General features: G+C 43.8%; 1 protein-coding gene across 6 annotated transcripts in view; it reads left to right on the forward strand.

Annotated features, from left to right (window-relative positions):
• The window catches only part of DNAI4 (dynein axonemal intermediate chain 4), a 148,170-nt gene that overhangs the window by 113,893 nt on the left and 10,828 nt on the right, over positions 1–23,449 (forward strand). For all 6 annotated transcript variants that reach the window (XM_085885781.1, XM_085885784.1, XM_085885780.1 and 3 more), the window contains 2 exons: positions 240–463; positions 3,380–3,536. In XM_085885781.1, coding sequence (XP_085741907.1) covers positions 240–463; positions 3,380–3,536 — 381 coding nt within the window. The remainder of the gene's footprint in view (positions 1–239; positions 464–3,379; positions 3,537–23,449) is intronic.

Here is a 23,449-nt window from a genome sequence, read left to right on the forward strand (position 1 = left end):
TGACTCCTTACCTTAAATATACACTTAATACAGGTAAGTTCTTAATCTACACAAACATTGCCCCCTTCTCCATAAACATTATAATATACTCCCATAATCTATGCCTTTTCACTATCAGCCTTCCAAACACTCAATTAATTTCCTTAATTTTTCAAGTATCAATTTTTATACAGTATTGCTTTTCTTTATTCGTCTTTACAATTGAAATTACCTTCCATCCCCTAATTTTCCCACCCAAGGGTCCTGTATACAACGTTTTATGGTCCCCATTTCATAAGGACATCTTTGCCAGCTGTTCTGAGGATGGCCATGCATACATATGGCACACAGACAGGGGGCATCCAGTGTTCGATCTCTACACTGAATTTTGTGCCTTGCAAGATATTGCATGGTCAACAGTGAATAGCACTGTGCTTGCCACCAGCTCACACAATGCTCTTCATCTTTGGGACCTCAACTCCAAGTGAGTGATGGGGATGGGTTGAAGATGAGGAATTATGAATAAAGAATGTGAAGTCAAAGAGATATGTAATCTGATTCTACAAATCAAATAATTATGTCTGATTTCTGAGCAATACAACAGTGTATTAACAGGAAGATGGAAACGACTATTTGCTTGAGTGAATATAACATGGATGAGGAACATGGAAATTTACCTGTATTCATCAGCACTAATTTTTTTCGTTACTTTGACTTAATTAATCGAGATCGAGATATGCCCCCCCCCCCCGTCCCCTTCTCTCCACTTCCCTTACTCCCAGAGAAAACAGGCATAGTCAACGATGCCTATGCTTCTGCAGCGACATGTGGTGATGCGCCTGAAGTACACCGATCCACATTAGTTTAATAGTTTCAAAACATTTTGTGTTTATTTGAAATACAATTTATATTGGAATAAAACAATTCGGTGTAAGATGCATTTTTGGTGAAAATAAATCTAGATTCAGGATATAGTTAAATTACAGAGGGCAGCAGATTCACAGACTGACAGAGGATCAAAGGGGAACAGGGAGACAGATAGGCCGTGGGCCAGGTAAGGTCCGTGCACTCCACCACCCCTTCACAACCAAACAAGATTATATTTTTCTGAAGCCTTGAGTTGTCCCAAGCATGAAATAACATCTTAACATTGAAACTATAGAGATGCACGAGTTATTAAGGGATCTCAGAAGGGGAAACCTGTGAAAAATCACTGGAATATGAAAATCACTGGAGCAGGAACTCGGTCTGTCTGGAGAGGGACAAGCCCCTTGTCGCTCTCCCATCATCCCCTCTCCTTTTGGATGGAATCCATCTCCAGATCCCTTCCACTCTTGAACCAGAAAGTAAACATGAAGGCTGTGGTACACGTCCAGTGAGCTCAGTACCAAGCTGCTCCAGTCTGCTCATATACAGTTTGACCAGGTCTGACATATGGTGTACTGCTGCACTCCACAGTCCCTGCAAACTTCCTCAATATAGGAAATCAGTCTAGCTAATGCAATGCCATGGTTGACGGAATCAACATCAGTCTCTTTAGACGACTGTTTGTCATGCTCTGTTATACAGAGACACCACGCATTTGGCGTGGTACTTGGCTTCCTGTGCAATCAAGTCACCAACACTCAATTTGGCCAGCAGATACTTGTCTTCGAGTTGAAGCGCACATTTCCTGACCAGAACATCAAGGTCAAATGTTCATGCTTCATGCAATGTCTCCCCAGCCTCAAATTCACTACAGAAGAAACATTTTTTTAGTATGAGCTGAAGACTGCCCCATATTCAGATGCGTGAAATTCTTGCTCACTTCTGTACTGGTACTTTCTTCGGCTGATGATTTTCTTTTCTCCGCACAATGCAGCTTGGTTTTGCTGAATTTCAGCCTGCAAGAGTCATGAAATTTGGCATTATGATGTTGCAGTGTTGCCTCATTTCCATCACCATCATCGAGTTGTGAGATGTATTGTGAGGGTATTGCTCTTGGCACCAATCCTGCCAAATGCCTGAAGATTGCTAGCTATGGTTATGTAACCTGCTCCCTCCGTGCTTCGCCTTGAATTAGTTGGGCAGATCAGTGACTCGGAAGTTTCTTCCGAACACAGGAAACATGTGTCCCAGTCTATTGGACATGATCTACTGGATATCCTTGCAGGCTGCTTAGGATCCTTGATCTTGTGTCCCTTCGCCATTGTTCGCCACAATATTTAGTGTGAGCACCACCAAACACTAATTAAATGTTGGACCAACACCAGCATTCACAATGTAGATCGACGTCGCAAATGAGTTAGGGTCAGCACCTGCAAGCAGAATAAACAGAATGTAAGCATAATTCCAGGCCATACATACATACATATAGGAAAACAATGCATCATACCATGATTACACTCATTTTATTACATTATCATGACACCTGGAAGTACTTCATAAGGTGTGTTCCCACCTGTTTGGAAAAGTGGTTGTCACAGCCATCATGGAGCAAATTTGCAACGGCCCTGTAGCCAGTTTTATTACTCTGGACATGCCTTAATCACCTGCCAAGTTTCATGCTTTTATCATAAAGTGCAGTACTAACGCTCTGCACAGAGTATGGTCCATCAAGTGTGATCAAGTCTGATCAAGATGGATGGATCATAAAGTGCGCAATACCTTCATACATTTCACATATCTGCTAGAATAAGGCAAGATGTTGTGTCACATCCAAGGACAGCATGGAGGAAGAGGATGTGTTTGCATATGTCCAGACCAAACCGTTCCCTGACCACCTTGATGTTCCAGATGAGAGGGTTCTTTGTGTCCTTCTTAGACTCTGGGCAGAAGAACAGGTCATGAGACAAAACTTGCATGGCAGCACAGTATGATGAAGAGAACTGTGTCATCGCCGACCCACACACTGTTGGTGATTGTAGCAGACTCCACAGCCTTCCGCACAACAAAGAGATCAGCATCTCCTGAAGATGATGTGTCTGACAGTTCCTTCATATGCCTTCCCAAAATCTAAATTTATTTATTTTTTTAATACTAATTTCAGGACTTTCCCCTCACAAGATTTCTTAAGACTTTTATATGTCATGGAGGATTCCTTCCGAGATACGATGCAAGTGAGAGAGCTTTTTATGCAATTTGTTCAAGGTCATGGTAAATAATGCCTGTACTATAACAGTAATTTTTGTCAGAGTTTTCAGTTACTTAAGGTGAAATTTTGCTTGAATAACTTTATACAACTCATTCAGTTGTTTTTACTTTGCACAGGGCTTTCCTCCATTCGTTTTTTTTGGAAAATGTACCGCATTCTTTGGCTGATTTTTTTATTCCACACTTTCACATTTTTCTTGCATCCTCTTCTGTTAATATCACCAAGTCATGTGTTGAAGTCCTTCCCTCTTCATGATTTTTCCTGCAGGCTGTACCCAGTCCTGGTGATCCCAGCTAGCGAGAGTGCTGCTCTATCTCGCCTGCTATTTGTTCCTGGTTCAGATGTCCTGCTCGTAGGAGATTGTGATGGCCAGGTCTCTGTGTACCACACGCTTAATCTGAACACCCAAACCCCAGATCCACAGGTATATAAACGACTAACAACAAGTATACAAAAGTGTGTGCTTTTGCTTGGGAGAGATTTTGTCACACATAAATTATATTTGCAATTTCCACTGCAGTCTTTCATATGCCAGATGTTGCATTGTATAATCAGCACTCTATTGCACCTCAACTGCTTATGGGTCCAGCAATCGTTGGTGTCACAGTGCTGCAAAATAAGGCATATTACTAGAGTATGGGCTTTGCATTGTATATTATTCGGTGCATGGCAGCTGATAGTGCCTTAAAATTGGTGGAGATGTAGTTAGCCGATAGTTTTGAAATTATTTGTCAGATAATTTCACAGCTAATGGATCTGCTGCTACAGATCTGATGGGATTGGTGGGAAAACATTGCTAACTATAATGACACCTGGGAGAGCGCATACGTCTGCCAGGCTGAAAAGTTTATGTTTTGTATCCCACTGATAGGCCAGATCCAGATCTTCACCAACATGGAATCAACTTATTCTCGTCACCGACCCAACTCATCCACCAAGTTTTGTCATAACCCATCCAAAACTTTTTCAAATATCATGCCATATGTATATAGTTTTTGGCCCTATCTCTGAACTGGGAAAAATCACTTTAAAATTTCCCGTATCCAGATCTGGATCTTCATCAGTCTAATAAATTCGTCCTCGTCACACATCCAACCTGTCCACCAAGTTTCGTCTGAATCAATCCATAACTTGTTGAGATATCCTGTCACAAACAGACAGACAAACAAACAGGGGTGAAAACATAACCTCCATCCAACTTCAGTGGTGGAGGTAACTCGATTCTTTGAAATGTGCTTGCTGAGAAACATTAATTTTAAAATGGGATGACTTTTTTTAGAAATTAAGACATCAGAGAGAGACTTTAAGAAATTCCAGCGAATGTGAGAAGATGTAAATTTACACTGAAATGGTTTGGAAATACTCAAAATAATGGATGAGCAAAGACAAGTGAGAATAATACATACCAAAACAGGATGAGCAGGCCAGTACGTAGACCAAGAACCATATGGAAGCAAACAATGGAGAAGAATCAAATGGAAGCTGGAATTAAAATGGAAAAAGCACATCTTGCCCAAGATAGGAAAGGGTGAAGGGATGTGGTTCTGGTTTTATGTGCTACAGTGTGGAAAATATAGATTAGCATTACAGTGCGAACATACACTGATGAGCCAAAACATTATGACTACGGACAGGTGAAGTAAATAACATTGATTATCTTGTTACAGCAGCACCTGTCAAGGGGTGGGATATATTAGGCAGCAAGTGAACAGTCAGTTCTTGAAGTTTATGTGTTGGATGCAGGAGAAATGGGCACGAGTAAAGACCTGAGCGACTTTGACAAGGGCCAAATTGTTATGGCCAGATGACTGGGTCAGAGCATCTCTGAAACGGCAAGGCTTGTGGGGTGCTCCCGGTCAGCTGTGGTGAGTACCTACCAACAGTGGTCTGAGGAGGGACAAACCACAAACCGGCGAGAGGGTGTTGGGCGCCCAAGGCTCATCGATGCGCGAGGGCAACAAAGGCTGTCCTGTCTGGTCCAAACTGACAGAAGGTCTACTGTGGTACAAGTCACAGAAAATTTTAATGGTGGTCATGGGAGGAATGTGTCACAATCCACAGTGCATTACACCCTGCTGCGCATGGGGCTGCATAGCCGCAGACTGGTCAGAGTGCCCATGATAACCCCTGTCCACCATCGAAAGCACCTACAATGGGCACACGAGCGTCGGAACTGGACCTTGGAGCAGTGTAAGAAGGTCACCTCGTCCGATGAATCCCGTTTTATTTGAGATCACATGGATGGCCGTGTTCGTGTGCACCGTTTACCTGGGGAAGTGATAGCACCAGGATGCACTGTGGGAAGACGACAAGCCGGTGGAGGGAGTGTGATGCTCTGGGAAATGTTCTGCTGGGAAAAACTGGGTCAGGCCATTCATGTGGACGTCAATTTGACACGTGTCACCTACCTAAACATCGTTGCAGACCAGGTACACCCCTTCATGGCAATGGTATTCCCTGATGGCAGTGGCCTCTTTCAGCAGGATAATGCGCCCTGTCACACTGCACACCTTGTTCGGGAATGGTTTGAGGAACATGAGGAAGTGTTCACGGTGTTGCCCTGGCCTCCAAATTTTCCCAGATCTCAATCCTTTTGAGCATCTGTGGGATGTGCTGGACCGACAAGTCCGATCCACGGTGGCTCCACCTCGCAACTTACAGGACTTGAAGCATCTGCTGCTCATGTTTTGGTGCCAGATACCACAGGACACTTTCAGGGATTTTGCCTTGGTGGGTTGGTGCTGTTTTGGCGGCACACGGGGGGAACAACAGCATATTGGGCAGGTGGTCATAATGTTTTGGCTCATCAGTGTACACACTGTACACGAGGTTTAAACTTGCATCATGAGAAAATTGCTCAAAAAAGGAATAACAAACAGACCAAGCCCAATATTTCTGAATTTAGAAACTTTTTATGAAATGCCACCTCACTATCTCGACTTGAAAGGGTGGAGTCCTATCAGCCTATATCATGCTGCACACTTTTCATATACACTGCTAGAGTGCCTGTCTCGAATGATATCAAGGATGACTCACCTCAAATGAGCAATTTTTTTGGAGTGCATTTTGGTAGAAATTGGAATTCAACGTAAAGTGATGATGTGGATGGGCCATGACACGTGGTTCCTGTTTACCATGTAGACAATGGCAGTCTGCTCAGAAGAAGAACTATCGTTAGTGATTCAAGATATCCTCAACCTCAACCGTTAGTGATATCCTCAACTGCCTTCTTCCCCCGCTCTTGTCCCCCCCCCTCTCCCCCAGCACCACAGAGCCTTTTCTCCTCCTCATTCGGCCCCCTCCCTGAGCTATTCTGCAATCCCCCACACTCTTTCAACAACCCTCCTTACCTCTCCCCCATCATCCCTTGTCCTACCCTCCCCCTCCCCTCCCACCCCCTGCACCCAAAGCCTCCTCCCCAACCTCTTCATGAAAAGTGTGGACCTCAAATATCCGGGGCCTTTGCTCAAACCTTTCAGATCTTTCCATACAGGTTGCCACTGACAAACCAGACATTATCTGCCGAACAGAAACTTTCCTCCTCCAAGACGTGTCTGACTCCGAAGTATCTCTCATTGGTTACTCCCTCCTCCGGTATGACAGACCTGAGCCTCGTCCTGGTGGAGGAGTTCCTCTCTTCATCAAAGACTCTATTCCTCACTCTCCATGCACTGCCCTCACTCCCCCACACCCCCAGGCATACCTCTGGCTATGCTTCCCCTCCACTACCACCTCATGTTTATATGTGTACTGTACCATCCACCTAACAGTGATGACTCCATCTACACCTCACTATCTGAAAACATGGACCAACTTCTATATTCTCATCCAAACTCTCTCTTCCTGATATATGTGGTGACTTCAATTGTCATCATGCCAGTTGGCTAGGGTACCTCTCTCACCAGTCATGGCACTTTAACAAAAGCTTTCTGCAACTCATTGGGACTGACCCAATCGGTCAACTTCCTGACCCGGATCTCAACCAATGGTACTCCATCTCTTCTGGATCTGATTTTGACAAATGTCCCTGGCAATATCTGCTGCTCTTCCTCCGCTCCAATGGGTTCTTCTGACCCCGTCCTTGTCAAAGTGGACATCTCTCTGGTTATTATAATAGTATTATAATATTATAATAGTCTGATAATTAAATTATCAGAGAACCACTTCACCGCCGTCGAGTCTGGCATTTCACTCAAGCCGACTGGCAGGGTCTCCAAGCAGCCATCAAACTTATAGACTGGTCTGCTTTCGCTACTTTCTCCAACATAAACTCATCCTGGGAATTCTTTCAAAGAAACTTGCTCTCCCTCATGCACAGATTTATCCCCTCTCGTCTTCAGTTGTCCTACCCTTCCTCCCACCCTTGGTTCACTGAAACTTATGGTGAGGCAGTTCTCCTGAAACAACTTGCCTTTGCCTCATGGAAAGCAAACCCAACTGGGGGTAATCTCAGTTCCTTCTTTACAGCTTGGAACAAGTGTGCATCTACCCTCAGGAGAGCCAGAAAACAACATCTTTCGAAGCTCAAGTCTGAACTTTCAAACCTCTCTCCCTCCTCAAAGTCCTGGTGGCATCTAATCAAATCTGTTTCTGGTGCATGTTCCCCCTCCATCCCCTCCCTTACCTCAAATGGCCGCACTGCTGAGACCGCACGTGAAAAGGTGGAATGCCGAATCTCGGTGTTTGCAGCTAAATCTTGTGTCCAAAACCCATCGCTTTCTCTACCAACCTTACCCAGTCGCACCCAACTGTCCTTGGATGGTGCCCTTTTCTTCTGACAAGGTGGAGAGCTTGCTGTCAAACCTCGACTCAGATTCTGCAACCGGTCCAGACGGCATCAGCCCACGTGTTGTAAATACCTACTCTTCTGCTCTTGCTCACCATCTCTCTGTTCTATTCACCCTCTCATTTGCTCAAGGTCATCTTCTTGGAAATCAGCAAACATTACTGCCCTGCATAAAAAAGGTGCAAAAACAGATCCCTGCAACTCCAGATCAATCAGCCTTCTCCCAATCATCAACAAGGTTATGGAATGCATCATCGCTTCAGACATTAAATCCTTCCTCTTCTCCAATGGCTTGATTTCCAATCATCAATTTGGTTTCAGAACAGGTCACTCTACCCTGGATATGTTGCTTTTGCTCTCCCAACAATGGATGGAGGTCCTTAATGCCAGACAGGAAATCCGAGCCGTATCCCTGGACATATCACGTGCTTTTGACACTGTCTGGCACCCTGCCCTGCTCAACAAACGCTCTTCCAATGGTATCCAAGGCCATCTCTACTCATTGGTCGCAGACTTCCTCTCCTGTCGCAGTCAACATGTGGCCGGCCCTAAATGGAGTTCTCTCATCCCTCCTTCCTGTCCAGGCTGGAGTTACTCAATGCAGTGTTCTGGGCCCTGTTCCTTTTCTGGTTTTCATCAATGATCTCTCCGACTCTCTGGAAAATCCTCCATATCTCTTTGCTGATGAGTCCACGCTCTGCCGTACGATCGATCATCCCTCAGACTGGCAAGCAGCAGCTTCTTCGCTCACTACAGATCTGGATGAAATCACAAACTGGTCCAACACGTGGAACATGTCTTTCAATCCGGACAAATCTCACACTCCCACTATGTCTCTCTAAAAGGACCGTTTAGAAACCCCCCTCTCCCATCCACTTTCTCAACAATCCTCTGGAAGAAGTCCTTACTTTCAAGCTTCTGGGTCTCACTATCTGCCATGACCTTTCCTGGGAGAGCCACATTTCAAACCTCGCCTCCAAAGCCAGTCGCCGACTGGGAATCCTCCATCGTGCAGTCCTTCCTCGGCGCACCTGAGCTCCTGACCACTTACAAAGCTTTCGTCCACAGCCTGATGGAGTACTGCTCTCCCCTCTGGGCTGGAGCTCCTGCCTCCCACCTTTCTCGGCTTCACGCTGTGGAAACCAAGGCATTTCAGATCATTGGCATCTCCCACAGTGAGGCAGAGTCTTTGGGCCTCTCACTCTCACCACAGGCTGGTCGGTGGTCTTTCTGTCTTCTATCGTCTCCTCTCCAGCGTCGCCCCCTGCTCCCTCTGCGATTTGTCCCCACCACATTTCCGCAGGGTGCTCAAGGTCTGCCAACAACCCCCTTCTGGTAAAACTACCAAAATCACGAATCACTGCTCACCTTCACTCTTTCATTCCTCTTTTTTCCCCGCCTTTGGAATAAACTCCCTCACTCTATTCAATCCCATTCTTCCCTCCAGGCCTTCAAAACAGCTGTTCACCACCACCCCCATCCAAATCCTCGATCTTTTCTACCCCTGATTATCCACCCAAGCCCACCTCATTCAAATTCCCTGCTTTTTTTTTTTGTATACCTTGGTCGAGGCTCGTATGAGAGCTAACACACAACTCACAGCAAGGAGGCATGAGACAAGAGGGGCGGGAGTGTAAGGGACAAAACAGTGGGGAACAGACACATTAGGTGAACTGTGGAAGGGAGAGGGATGGGGATGGGACGGGGAACATGGCGAAGAGAAGATGGACATTTCAGGGACTTTCAGGAAGGAAAGCAGGAGAAATTAAGGAAGTGGGCTTGGGTGGATTATCGGGGGTAGAAAAGATCGAGGATTTGGATGGGGAAAGATAAGAGGTGGTGGTGAACAGCTGTTTTGAAAGCCTGGAGGGAAGAATGGGAAATAATAGAGTGAGGAAGTTTATTCCAAAGGCAGGAAAAAAGAGGAATGAAAGAGTGAAGATGAGCAGTGATTCGTGATTTTGGTAGTTTTACCAGAAGGGGGTTGTTGGCGGACCTTGAGCGCCCTGTGGAAATGTGGTGGGGACAAATCGCAGAGAGAGCAGGGGGGGCAAGGCTGGAGAGGAGTCGGTAGAAGACAGAAAGACCACCGACCAACCTGCGGTGATTGAGTGAGAGGCCCAAAGACTCAGCTTCATTGCGGGAGATGCCGATGATCTTAAATGCCCTGGTTTCGACAGCGTGAAGCCGAGAAAGGTGGGAGGCAGGAGCACCAGCCCAGAGGGGAGAGCAGTACTCCATCAGGCTATGGACAAAAGCTTTGTAAGTGGTCAGGAGCTCAAGAGGGCCGAGGAAGGACTTAGCACGACGGAGGATTCCCAGTCGGCGACTGGCTTTTGAGGCGAGGTTGGAAATGTGACTTTCCCAGGAAAGGTCATGGCAGATAGTGAGACCTAGAAGCTTGAAAGAAAAGACTTCTTCCAGAGGATTGTTGAGAAAGTGGATGGGGGGGTTTTGTAAACAGTCCTTTCGAAGAGACATAGTGAGAGTGTGAGATTTGTCTGGATTGAAAGACATGTTCCACGTGTTGGACCAGTTTGTGATTTTATCCAGATCTGCAGTGAGCGAAGAAGCTGCTGCTGCTTGCCGGTCTGAGGGATGACAGATGGTACGGCAGAGGGTGGAGTCGTCGGCAAAGAGAAATAGAGGATTTTCCAGAGAGTCCGAGAGATCATTGATGAAAACCAGAAAAAGAACAGGGCCCAGAACGCTACCTTGAGGAACTCCAGCCTGCACAGGAAGAGGGGATGAAAGAACTCCATTTAGGGCCACACATTGACTGCGACAGGAGAGGAAGTCTGGGAGCCATGAGTGGAGATGGCCTTGAATACCATGGGAAGAGAGTTTGGTGAGTATGGCAGGGTGCCAGACTGTGTCAAAAGCACGTGATATGTCCAGGGATACGGCTCGGATTTCCTGTCTGGCATTGAGGACCTCCATCCATTGATGGGAGAGCAGAAGCAGCATATCCAGGGTAGAGTGACCTGGTCTGAAACCAAATTGATGATTGGAAATCAAGCCATTGGAGAAGAGGAAGGATTTCATGTCTGAAGCGATGATGGATTCCATAACCTTGCTGATGATTGGGAGAAGGCTGATTGGTCTGTAGTTACAGGGATCTGTTTTTGCACCTTTTTTATGCAGGGCAGTGATGTTAGCAGATTTCCAAGCAGATGGCAGATGACCTTGGGCAAATGAGAGGGTGAATAGAACAGAGAGAGGGTGAGCAAGAGCAGAAGAGCAGGCTTTGAGGACACGTGGGCTGATGCCGTCTGGACCGGTTGCAGAATCTGACTCGAGGTTTGAAAGCAAGCTCTCCACCTTGTCAGGAGAAAAGGATACAGAGTCCAGGGACAGTTGGGTGCGACTGGGTAAAGTGGGTTCAGATAGTGATGAGTTTAGGACACAAGATTTAGCTGCAAACACCGAGTTTAGACATTCAGCTTTATCACGTGTGGAATCAGCAGTGCGGCCATTTGAGGTAAGGGAGGGGATGGAGGGGGAACATACACCAGAAACAGATTTGATTAAACGCCACCAGGATTTTGAGGAGGGAGAGAGGTTTGAGAGTTCAGACTTGAGATGAGAAAGATGTTGTTTTCTGGCTCTCCTGAGGGTAGATACACACTTGTTCCGAGCTTTGTGGAAAGAACTGAGATTGCCCTCAGTTGGGTTTGCTTTCCATGAGGCAAAGGCAAGTTGTTTCAGGACAACTGCCTCGCCACAAGCTTCAGTAAACCAAGGGCGGGAGGAAGGGGAGGACCACTGAACACGAGAGGGGATAAATCTGTGCATGAGGGAGAGCAAGTTTCTTTGAAAGAATTCCCAGGATGAGTTGATGTTTGAGAAAGTAGTGATAGGAGACCAGTCTGTAAGTTTGATGGCTGCTCGGAGACCCTGCCAGTCGGCTTGAGTGAAATGCCAGACTCGACGGCGGTAAGGTGGTTCTCTGATAACAGCCAGAGAGATGTCCACTTTGACAAGGACGTGGTCAGAAGAACCAATTGGAGCGAAGGAAGAGCAGCAGATATTGTCAGGGAAATTTGTCAAAATCAGATCCAGAAGAGATGGAGTACCATTGGTTGAGATCCGGGTCGGGAAGTTGACCGATTGAGTCAGTCCCAATGAGTCGCAGAAAGCTTTTGCTGAGGTGCCATGGCAGGTGAGAGAGGTACCCACACCTAGCCAACTGGCGTGATGACAATTGAAGTCACCACATAAGAGGAAGAGAGAGTTTGGATGAGAAGATAGAAGATGGTCCATGTTTTCGTATAGTGAGGTGTAGATGGAGTCATCACTGTTCGGTGGACGGTACAGTACACATATAAACATGAGGTGGGAGTGGAGGGAAGCCGAAGCCAGAGGTATTCCTGGGGGTGCGGGGGAGTGAGAGCAGTGCATGGAGAGTGAGGAATAGAGTCTTTGATGAAGAGAGCAACACCTCCACCAGGACGAGGCTCAGGTCTGTCATACCGTAAGAGGGAGTAGCCAGGGAGAGATACTTGGGAGTCAGACACGTCTTGGGAGAGGAAAGTTTCTGTTAGGCAGATAATGTCTGGTTTGTCAGTGGCAACCTGTATGGAAAGATCTGAAAGGTTTGAGCGAAGGCCCCAGATATTTGAGGTCCACACTTTTAATGAAGAGGAAGGGGAGGAGGCTTTGGGTGCAGGAGGTGGAGGGGGAGGGAGAGGGTAGGACAAGGGACGAGGGGGGCAGGTAAGGAGGGTTGCTGAAGGAGTGTGGGGTATTGCAGAATAGCGAGGGGAGGGGGCCGAATGAGGAGGAGAAAAGGCTCTGTGGTGCTAGGGGAGGGGGGGGAGAAGAGACAAGGAAGAAGGCAGTTGAGGTGGTGGAGGTGGAGTGAAGAGATGGAGGTGAGAGGGCAGTGGAGGGAGGCAGGTTGGTGGATGAGAGGGGGGGAAACTTTGAGAAGGAAGAGTGAGGGGGATGAAAGGTGGGAGAAAGGTGAGGGGGAATTTTTGAGAGAGGTGAGAGGGAGGCTTGGAGGGAGAAGAGTGGGATGGTTGCTTTGAGAGTGAGAGTGAGGGGTGAGTGGGGTGAGTTGGCACTGAGGTTGGAAAAAAAGAATGGTTGATGGAAAGCGAGCATCCATGGCAAACTGTGGTTTTTAAAAGTTTTAGGTCAGAGATGCGATTTAACACAATTCTTGATGGATGCAATGAAGGCGAATTCAGAGCATGGAGAGAAGAAGCGCTGTAATAGTTGGATTTTTTAGGCAAGGAATGAAGGAGAGGTCGAAATGAGAGCAGTCTGTTAAAATAGCAGAAGAGTAGTGCATTGTGAAACAGTAAAGAGTACCACATGTGTGAGAGAGGAAGATGAAGCATTATAAGATCGTTTTTGTTGTTAAAAATAATGTATGAGAGAGTTCAACAGATTAGGTCATGGAAGTGTAAAAAAAAAAAAAAAATCGAGGAAGAAGACGAGGAGGAAGTTAAGAGGAAGAAGAAGAAGCAGAATCGGGAGAAGGTGAGCGTGTTGTTGTTGTTGTTGGGTATATATATATATATATATATTTTTGTTGTTAATATTAATGTATGAGAGAGTTGAGCTTTCTTTCGAGTACAGTCAAAATGTCGGATGACCTCCCACAAATTGCAACAAAAGCAAACTCAACAGATTTTGATTCCTCGATATGTCCTCAGTGACATAAAAAAAAGTCCTAAGGGATCCTCCGGGGGGAAGTCCTGAAATCATGGAAATCCAATATGGCCGCCACCCGGCTTCGGGGAAAATGAGAAAATTGTAAAGATTGATATTTTATTCTGTAAATATATGTTTTTCTGCATTCTAATTGTTTCTAGTTCTGGTCAGTATATTGATATACAAGAATAATTAAAAAAGTGAAATGTATTGAGCGTAAAATAAAAAATTATAGCTTTTTTGTCCAAAAATGTCAATTTTTTGTCCCGAAAAATTTTTTTTTTTCCTGATACTGATTTTGGCTCCTGGACCAAAAAAAAAAAGAAATGTTGAAGACACAAGATGAAATCAAGTCTATGGCAATACAATATAATTATGTAAATCATCGAAACCTGACAAAATTCACAATTCCACTCAGGGCAATCACATCTGCCTGACAAAGGTTTCGAAATGAAAATTCGCATTAAACTCAGAAACTACATCCATTATAAACTTACTATACATGTTAGGAAAAATCAAGCGCATTAAAGTTAGAACTCGACAATGTCGTCATCATCCTCATCATTGTCACATGGAGTGTTTGTGCAGCCAGAGCCCCTGCAGTTTCCACAAGCTGGAGTGCACTCAATGTTGTGCTTCTTGCATGTGCATCTCATGGTGCTACATTCAGCCTGGCAGTTGCACCTAATGACACGTAACATCTTTTCAGGAGCTGGAGCTATTGATGTCTGAAGTGGCACAAAACCCTCGTCACACTTCTGCCAACCCCAGTCTGTCGGAAGAAGTTCATCTGCACATCCCTTCCATTCTTGGACTTGCAGATACACGCGCAGGCTGTGATACTTTGCTGCTTCTCATGTTGGTGGTAACATCTGTGGTTGCACATGAGGGGAGCTCCAAGCCACCTTGTCCCAGTACCGCTGATACCGGAGGGTGTCCAGGGTGTCAGTTGACTTTCCGTTGTAGATTATCACCAATGTTTTTTCTCCTGCATCTGTCACATCACATACGGAAGCTGAATATGTATCAAAAACCTTGGCCTGCTCACGGAATGTGTTGTTTGCTTTGACCTTTTTGAGGGAAGTTCCCTTTCCAATCCCATGAAGACGAGATGTCGTGTCGCACCCAAGAACTGCATGTAGAAACAGTATGTGCCAATCATTTTCTTTGTAGCCTTGATGTTCCATATGCGAGGCTTCTTCGTGTTCTTCTTTGGCTCGGGACAAAAGAAGAGGTCATGGGATTCTAAGCTTGCATGGTAGCATAGGAGGACGAGGAGGTCTGTGTCATCACCAACTAACACGGTGTTGGTGAGTGTAGCAGACTGCAAGGCCTTCAGTACAATCAGGAGATCAGCATCCCCTGAGGCATGGTGTGTCTCACAGTTCTTCTGAAGCTCTTCACTCAACATAAAAATGAATCGCTGTTTATTCTGCTGATTGGCAACAAATTGTTCCTTCTTCATTGTGAGACGCATGTCAGCTGTAAATGTCACAGTAGTGCCAGCATTCCCTTTAAACCGTCTCTGGTGTGTCATGTCCTTCGTGTTGGTACTCTCATAACCATCAAACATGACTATGGCATCTCCGTACTTCTTCTTTACATAATCAGTGTACTGCTGGCATATGTCTCTGTATGTAGATCCACGAGACCATGGAATGCGTTGAACAAGTGCCCCGCCATCCAAAACATACTGTTGCCCATCATTGGGAATATCGGCTGGGACATCGGATCCAAGAAGATCCCAGATGGCATCAGCAAAGACTGGCTTGTGCTTCTCGGAGCTGAAGAGAGGAATCAAAGAGGGCTGGTGGATAGCTGCAGAGTTCATATTTGAAGGCCAACTCCAGTTCTTCTGCTGTCTGTGCAACAGTGATCAGTCTCTGGAAGAGGAGTTGTGGGTCAACCTGGACTTGCTCTCCATCAATCTTGACAGATGAATTCATGCCGAGGGTGACAACTTGGTCTTTCCTCTTAAATCTGTACTCGGCAGGTGTTTTCCCATCCATACATTTCAATATTTTGGCTCCTACAGCATGTGCTGTATAGACGCTGACGGTGGGGTGTGCATGAACTCCAGTGGCAATGTTCCTCAGATGTGGATCACGACTGAACAGATTCCGTTCCTGTAAATACTGAAGAGCTGATCATGTGTCCTTGCAGTCACGAGATTGTCTTGCCTTGGTCATGTCCTTCTTCTGCTCTCCAGTGTTGTAGTTCACACCTGTGAGCTCCTGCATTACCTGGTTTATTTCTGCACAGGCAGGCAATGATAGTAGCCATACCAGCCGTTGTTGCTCTGTCATTCATTGCCCTCCTGTGAGCACCCCGCTGGTCTTCAAACTTCTCATCAGAACTTGTTTGATGATCAGGTCAGAAGAAAGACCTCTCCACAGGTGATCACGTCGTCGAACCACATGGAACCCCTCATCAAAACATTGTTGGACATTGGGATGTTGAGTTTTGAGGTTGGAGATCTGCTGCAGATACACCCTCGCATATTTGGCATACAAGTTGTGGCCCGAGGATGCCAGGTAAGACAGCATTTCCTGGATGGCCTGTAGATGTAGTGCCCAGTTCCCAGTACGCTCTGCCCAGATGTATTTGCGTCGAATGTCTAGCATGTCCATATACTGAACCCAAAGCGCTGAAGTTCTAGAAGATATCTTTGCAGACTCGGCATGCTTCTGAAGGTGGTCTTTGATTCGTTTCAAGACGACAGACTTGCATACTTCTTCCACAGACTGGGGTTAGCAGAAGTGTGATGAGGGTTTTGTGCCACTTCAGACATCAATAGCTCCAGCTCCTGAAAAGATGTTACGTGTCATTAGGTGCAACTACCAGGCTGAATGTAGCACCATGAGATGCACATGCAAGAAGCACAACGTTGAGTGCACTCCAGCTTGTGGAAACTGCAGGGGCTCTGGCTGCACAAACACTCCGTGTGACAATGATGAGGATGATGACGACATTGTCGAGTTCTAACTATAATACGCTTGATTTTTCTCAACATGTATAGTAAGTTTATAATGGATGTAGTTTCTGAGTTTAATGTGAATTTTCATTTTCATTTCGAAACCTTCGTCATGCAGATGTGATTGCCCCGAGTGGAATTGTGAATTTTATCATGTTTCAATGATTTACATAATTATATTGTATTGCCATAGACTTGATTTCATCTTGTGTCTTCAACGTTTCTTTTTTTTTTTGTCCAGGAGCCAAAATCAGTGTCAGGTAAATATATTTTTTTTCGGGACAAAAAAAATTGACATTTTTGGACAAAAAAGCTATAATTTTTTATTTTACCCTCAATACATTTGACTTTTTATAATTATTCTTGTATATCAATATACTGAGCATAACTAGAAACAATTAGAATGCAGAAAAACATCTATTTACATCTTAAAATATCAATCTTTACAATTTTCTCATTTTCCCGGAAGCCGGGTGGTGGCCATATTGGATTTCCATGATTTCAGGACTTTACCCCCGGATGATCCCTTAGGACTTTTTTTCTGTCACTGAGGACATATCCAGGAATCAAAATCTGTTGAGTTTGCTTTTGTTGCAATTTGTGGGAGGTTGACCAAATATTTCTGCTAAAATGCCTGTACTATTCCTGAAAGTCCCTGTAATGTCCATCGTGTATTCCCCATAGTGGGGTAGATATGTGAAAAAGATGTTCATTTCTGGCAGAAAGTGTGAAATTTCGCATACAGGGGTATTTTGGGGCGCCGATTTCAAAAATTAGCGGATCCAAGAGATCTAACCAATGGACCAGCTGCCATCTTGAATTCCAATATGTTCACCAAGACGAAATGTTGAAAATCCCTTTCTTGGGTTCTAAATGACCTGTGGCGCTGAAATTTGGTACACAAGGGTATGTTGACATGCTGAGTTCAATAATGCAATAATTTGAAATGTCTGACAAACGGTATGGCTGCCATTTTAAATTCCAATATGGCCGCCAAGACAAACATCAATGTTTTCATTGCTTTAATAGCACAGTGTACGGTAATGTTATAATGTTAAATCATTTGAGCATTATTATGATAACTGGAAAATTGTTGCATCTCAAATCTACTGATGGGTTTGTAATTTTGTTGAAGGCAGTAGAAATTTGGGAAATTCAGCGCCCCAAATACCCCTGTATGCGAAATTTAACACTTTCTGCCGGAACTGAACATTCACATGACGCTCCAATAATTTATTTTTTTATATTTTTTCTCTTTTAGATCAAATGTCGAAATCAAAGAAAACATCGTCAACAATTCCAATGCCAACAGACTGGAACATTTGCGCTCTTTGCCAGAAACGTTCTGAAAATGAACCACTAAGAGATGCACATAAGGGCAGCAATCAGTCGTGTCTAGACGTCTACGAGAATCTTGCTCAAAATTTCAAGGCATTGAATGATTTAGGTGCCTTGCCTTGCGGGATAAACATTTCCCGACTCGATGATGGTTGCGGTATTGCAGAAACCCTAGCTGCGCATGCTGCCAAATGGCACAAAAACTGTTATGTGCAGTGCAGCAGCTCTCGTGTGGCCAGGGCTGAATCAAGGGAAAGAAAGCAAAGTTCAGACCTTAAACTTGGTGAAGAAACTTACTCGCCTGTTAAAAAAAGACTCAGAACAAGTTTCAAATCTCCATCCGTTGAACAGAGTACCGCTTGCACATGTTTCTTTTGTGATAGCATTATCAGTAATGAAGAAATAGTCCACAGAGCGGCAACAAAAAATGTAGATTCCAATGTTCGATTGATGGCAACAGAATTGAGGGATACAAAACTCCTGACTAGATTGTCTGTAGGTGATATGACGGCATCAGATGCTGTTTATCACAAGAAGTGCATGACTGTTCTCCACACTCGATACAGATCATTTGTACAAAAGAATGAGGAAGCCAGTTCAAGTCAAAATATGCCACCAGAATCAGTTGCTTTGGCCGAATTGATATCCTATTTGGAAGAAATGAAGTGTACAGAATGACAGTTACACTTTCAAGTTAGCCGATTTCACAAAGCTTTATACAGAACGTCTGGCACAACTGGGAGGCGATATCTCAAAGAGGATTAATTCAACTCACCTAAAAGACAAGCTTCTCAGACACCTTCTGCAACTTGAGGCACATAAGAGCAACCATGAAGTGGTACTGTCATTCAAAGAGGACATTGGTGAAGCTTTATTGCATGCTTGTAGACAAAGCTCTGACAACGACGTGGCAATTCTCATGAGAGCTGCCCAGATTGTGCGCAAAGATATTTTGCAAAAGCAATACCAATTCAATGGATCCCCAGTTAACGAATCATATATCAACTCACCACCATCATTGGCAGCGTTGATGGAAATGATTCTTGCTGGTACAAACATACAAAAACAGAACGCAAACAACAAGTGAGGCGTCTCTGTGCAATCCTTAACTCAACTTGTAACATTCAACACTATGAAACGAGGAAGGTTGGAAACTACAGCAGTACGTCACAATTTGAAACATCACTGCCACTTTACCTGGGTCTTCTCATTCATTCTTCATGAAGAAAGTGAACGAAGCACGCAAGCAGCTGTTTGATCAGGGAAATCGGCAATCGGAAAATATTCCACCGACAAAAGAAGGGACTGCGTCAACATGTGAAGAGGGCAGTCTTTCAGGCCGGTCACATCTGGGGACTGTCCCAAATTGCTAACCCAGAGCTGCCTTCACCTGCAGATTGGGGATGGGCTAAAAATGCAGATGATGTCTGGCATCCATTTTGGACAGTAATGCCAGAGGCGTCAAAAGGGTGCCGAGAGCTGATCAAGTGCAAGTGTAAAAAAACGGTGTGCTGGAAATTGCAAATGTTCTGCTGCTAATCTACCATGCACAGAACTATGTTTCTGCTCTGGACAATGCTTCCGAGATTAGCAGTAGGAGAAGTAAAACGGATGGAAAAAAGCTTTCAGCATGTGACGGCTGCCAACTGGTACGAAATATACTTTGAAATGAGCTCTTTGACTTGTTATATGATTCGTCAACTAGGGATCCATTGAATTGGTATTGCTTTTGCAAAGAACCTGGGATTTTCAACATTTCGTCTTGGTGGCCATATTGGAATTCAAAATGGCGGCCATACCATTTGTCAGACATTTCAAATTATTGCCTTATTGAACCAGCATGTCAACATACCGTTGTGTACAAAATTTGAGCACCACAGGTCATTTAGAACCCAAGATAGGGATTTCAACATTTCGTCTTGGCAGCCATATTGGAATTCAAAATGGCGGCCATAAGGTTTGTCATACATTTCAAATTTTTCCATTATTGAATTCATTATCTCAAAATGCACCTGTGTACCAAATTTCAGGGCCATAGGTCACTTGGAACCATAGATAGTAATGTTCAATGTTTCGTCATGGTGGCCATATTGGAATTCAAGATGGCGGCCGGTCCATTGGTCAGACCTCTTGGATCCGCCAATTTTTGAACTCAGCATGTCAAAATACCCCTGTATGCAAAATTTCAAACTTTCCGCCGGATGTGAACATCTCGAGCAATTTTTGTTACATATCTGCCCCACTACCATGTTCCCCACCCCTCCCTTCCACAGATCTCCAAATGTCTCTGTTCCCCACTGTTTTGTCCTTCCCACTCCCGCCCCTCTTGTCTCATTCCCCCCTTACTGTACGTTGTGTGTTAGCTCTCACACGAGCCTCGACAAGGTATACAAAAAAAGAGAAAAAAAAAGATGTGTGTGTGTGTGTGTGTGTGTGTGTGTGTGTGTGTGTGTGTGTGTGTGTGTGTGTGTGTGTGTGTGTGTGTGTGTGTGTGTGTGTGTGTGTGTGTGTGTGTGTGTGTTATATATGCAGCTCTGGAATAAAATAAGAGACCACTCCAAAAAGAATTTAAATCAGCATCTCTACATGTATGGCAGCCATTCCATTCCAGTGTCTGTTGCATTCCAACACAGGCACACCTCATTCTACTTAGTGAGGTACTGATTAGGTGATCACCTAAACCTAATCTTATTTAACAAAGAAAAGTATAAAACCATTGCTGTGGTCAGCACTATCCTCTTGCAATAGGACCAGCTGGATGGAAAAAACAGTGCTAGTAGTACCTCAAAAGTAATTGGAATCAAAAAAATAACTATTGATCATGCCAAAAGAGTTGAAAAGAAAAGTTTTGAGTGAGGAAAAGAAGGGTTCAATTCTGGCTTTACTGGCAGAAGGATATAGTGAGCGTCATGTTGCTTCCATCCTTAAAATTTCAAAAACGGCGGTTCATAAGAATAAGGTCAAGCAGCAGACATTGGGGACAACAAAGCTACAGACTGGCAGACGGCGAAAACGACTTTCCACTGACTAGTCTAGGCTGTGGGGGGGGGGGGGAGTTCATGTCCATTACTCTTCTGCGGCGTTACCTTGGATTTTCTTGTTCTATATACTAAGACCTTCAAGAAAAGTCTGGGTAACACTCCCAGACCAAGTACGTTTTCTCTACAGCCCCGGCCAAACATTTACGGTTACGCCCGTAGTTTTCGAAATTGACGATATCGGAGTTCCTGGGAAAATATCATTATCCGGCACACACAAATGCTTTATTTTGCTCTGGTTTTATTTTTGGAGTGCAATTAACTAATTTCTATTGCAATTTGTTACCCTAAATACATTACAATAACAAGAAATTACTATATTTTAGCCAATTTTTTCAATGGAATCACACTCGGGTTGAAACATACCTCAGTTTCCAGACAGTGCTATTACCTGATTATCGTTTCAAATGGACCCAATGAGAATCAAAACAACCTTGCAAATGTTTTATACACAAACAATTTCGATGTAAACGGGAGGAATTTATGTACAACCGTTTATTTTCAGAGGAGTCGTAGTTTTGGTCCAATAAGCGATTTGACGATTTTGATATTTCCTTCACTGAATCACAATATTTACCAGCAATAGAATGATTTATCACTGTATATAAGCATTTCGCGTTTTGATGAGAGTTCCTGCAAGCTCTTTACAGCCTTACAGGATGCGACATCACCAGCAAAGTTGGTACCAAGAAGGCTGCACTAAAGGCGGATCCCGAGAGATTCCTCAAGCATTTCGCCACATCCCCATTCCTATCGGCTGCCGTAGCTCGCAATGCTGAACGATATCTGGTGAAAGTGCTGAGAAGAGGAAGCGACGCTGACGATTTCATCACCCTCAGAGCAGAGATCTTTTACTGCAGCAAAAACAGCTCTCTGTACAACATACCACCGACTAGCCAGGGCCTACATCCTCACATTCAGCGTGGGTTTTATGCCGCTTATACCATCATGCACGCCCTGGAGAACCATCTGGATCATGAAACAGAGTCTCTGAAGCCTGAAGATGATGGATATGTGTGTGATCAGGGTCATCTTATGCCTGTAAGTTCTTGGAAAAAACTCGATTTCCGCTGGTCTGTCTCCTGTACTTGCCAAAATGTGCGCCAAATCAACATGTTCATGCCGGATGTCTGGGGTTAAGTGTGGGAAGTTCTGTCACTGTAAGAAAACCTCACCCAATGCCTGCAAAAATCCCATGGTTTGTTAAGATAGGCTAATTTACAGCATAAAAGCACTGCTTGAGATTGTCGAGAAATATAATTCCCATTTATATGAAGAAATTAGTCTACCATTTATGGCTATACAATTTTAGTAACTACCGGGTACTATTCGTTATCACTCAGTAAAATGCATTTGTTGAAATTGCTGAAAATTGAAATTCCCCATTTTGTTTGAAATGTAATTATTCGGTAAATTATGGTTATTACCTGTTTATCACTACTCCTTTTATCAAATTATAATTTGTAGTACTGATTAGGCGATGATAGAAATGTCTTCCTTTCTTGCTCTCTTGTGAGAACTATGCTCGCATATGATACCAAGTTTTGTCATTACATTGACTTGCATCTAATCATCAGAGTTCAATATATATATATATATATATATATATATATATATATATATATATATATATATATATATATATATATATATATATATATATATATATATATATATATATATATATATATGTCGTACTTTGCTTGTCTTAAACAGTTTTTGTAGAATATTGTATGATTCTACAACTGCCCATTTCACGGGATATTTAAGTTTCGTCCTTTGTTGCTCTCTCGTGAGAACTATGCTCGCATATGATAGTAATTCTTGTTATTACATTGTCTTACATCAGTGTTCAATATATGATATATGTAGGACTTTGCTTGGTTTAAACAACTGTTTTAGAATATTGTACGATTCTACAACTGCGGATTTCTAGGTATATTGAAATAATGATGGTAACTCCTGCAATTTCAAGTATGTTTCATATCGGAAGTGACATTCATGAACGTTTTGAATAAATTGTGTCATTTATAAACATCTTAATGTTTTTCTCAATGTATAATACCAGCAAGCTGTTGCATATATGCCTACAATCAGATCAGAGCTAAAGCAGTCATTGTAATTTATTGAAAGAGATGAATATCATCAACCAGCTTAATCCACAAACATTAGGGGGTAATGTAGTATGTTTCAAGCTACTACTCATACGAAACTAACAGTTATAGATGAATTCCTCATGTTTGTATTCCTAAATTCCTTTAGAAAGTGATTGCAAACAACCTTGCAAGGTTGTTATAATATTTATTGGTGGCATTTGAAGCGATATCTGGTAATAGTACCCCGATATAATATGGTAAGGTTGAAACCGGAAGTGATGTCATAAATAATTATCTAAAATATGGCAATTTCTGGATATTTTGTGCATTTAGTGTAACAAATCGCAATATAAATTAGTTAAATGCACTCCAAAAATCAAACCAAAGCAAAGTAAACTATTTGTGTGTGCTGGATAATGATATTTTCCCAGGAACTCCGAT

This window comes from Eptatretus burgeri, chromosome 6 (assembly GCF_056783735.1).
Source record: "Eptatretus burgeri isolate ZD-2024b chromosome 6, Ebu_testis_v1, whole genome shotgun sequence".
NCBI lineage: Eukaryota > Metazoa > Chordata > Myxini > Myxiniformes > Myxinidae > Eptatretus > Eptatretus burgeri.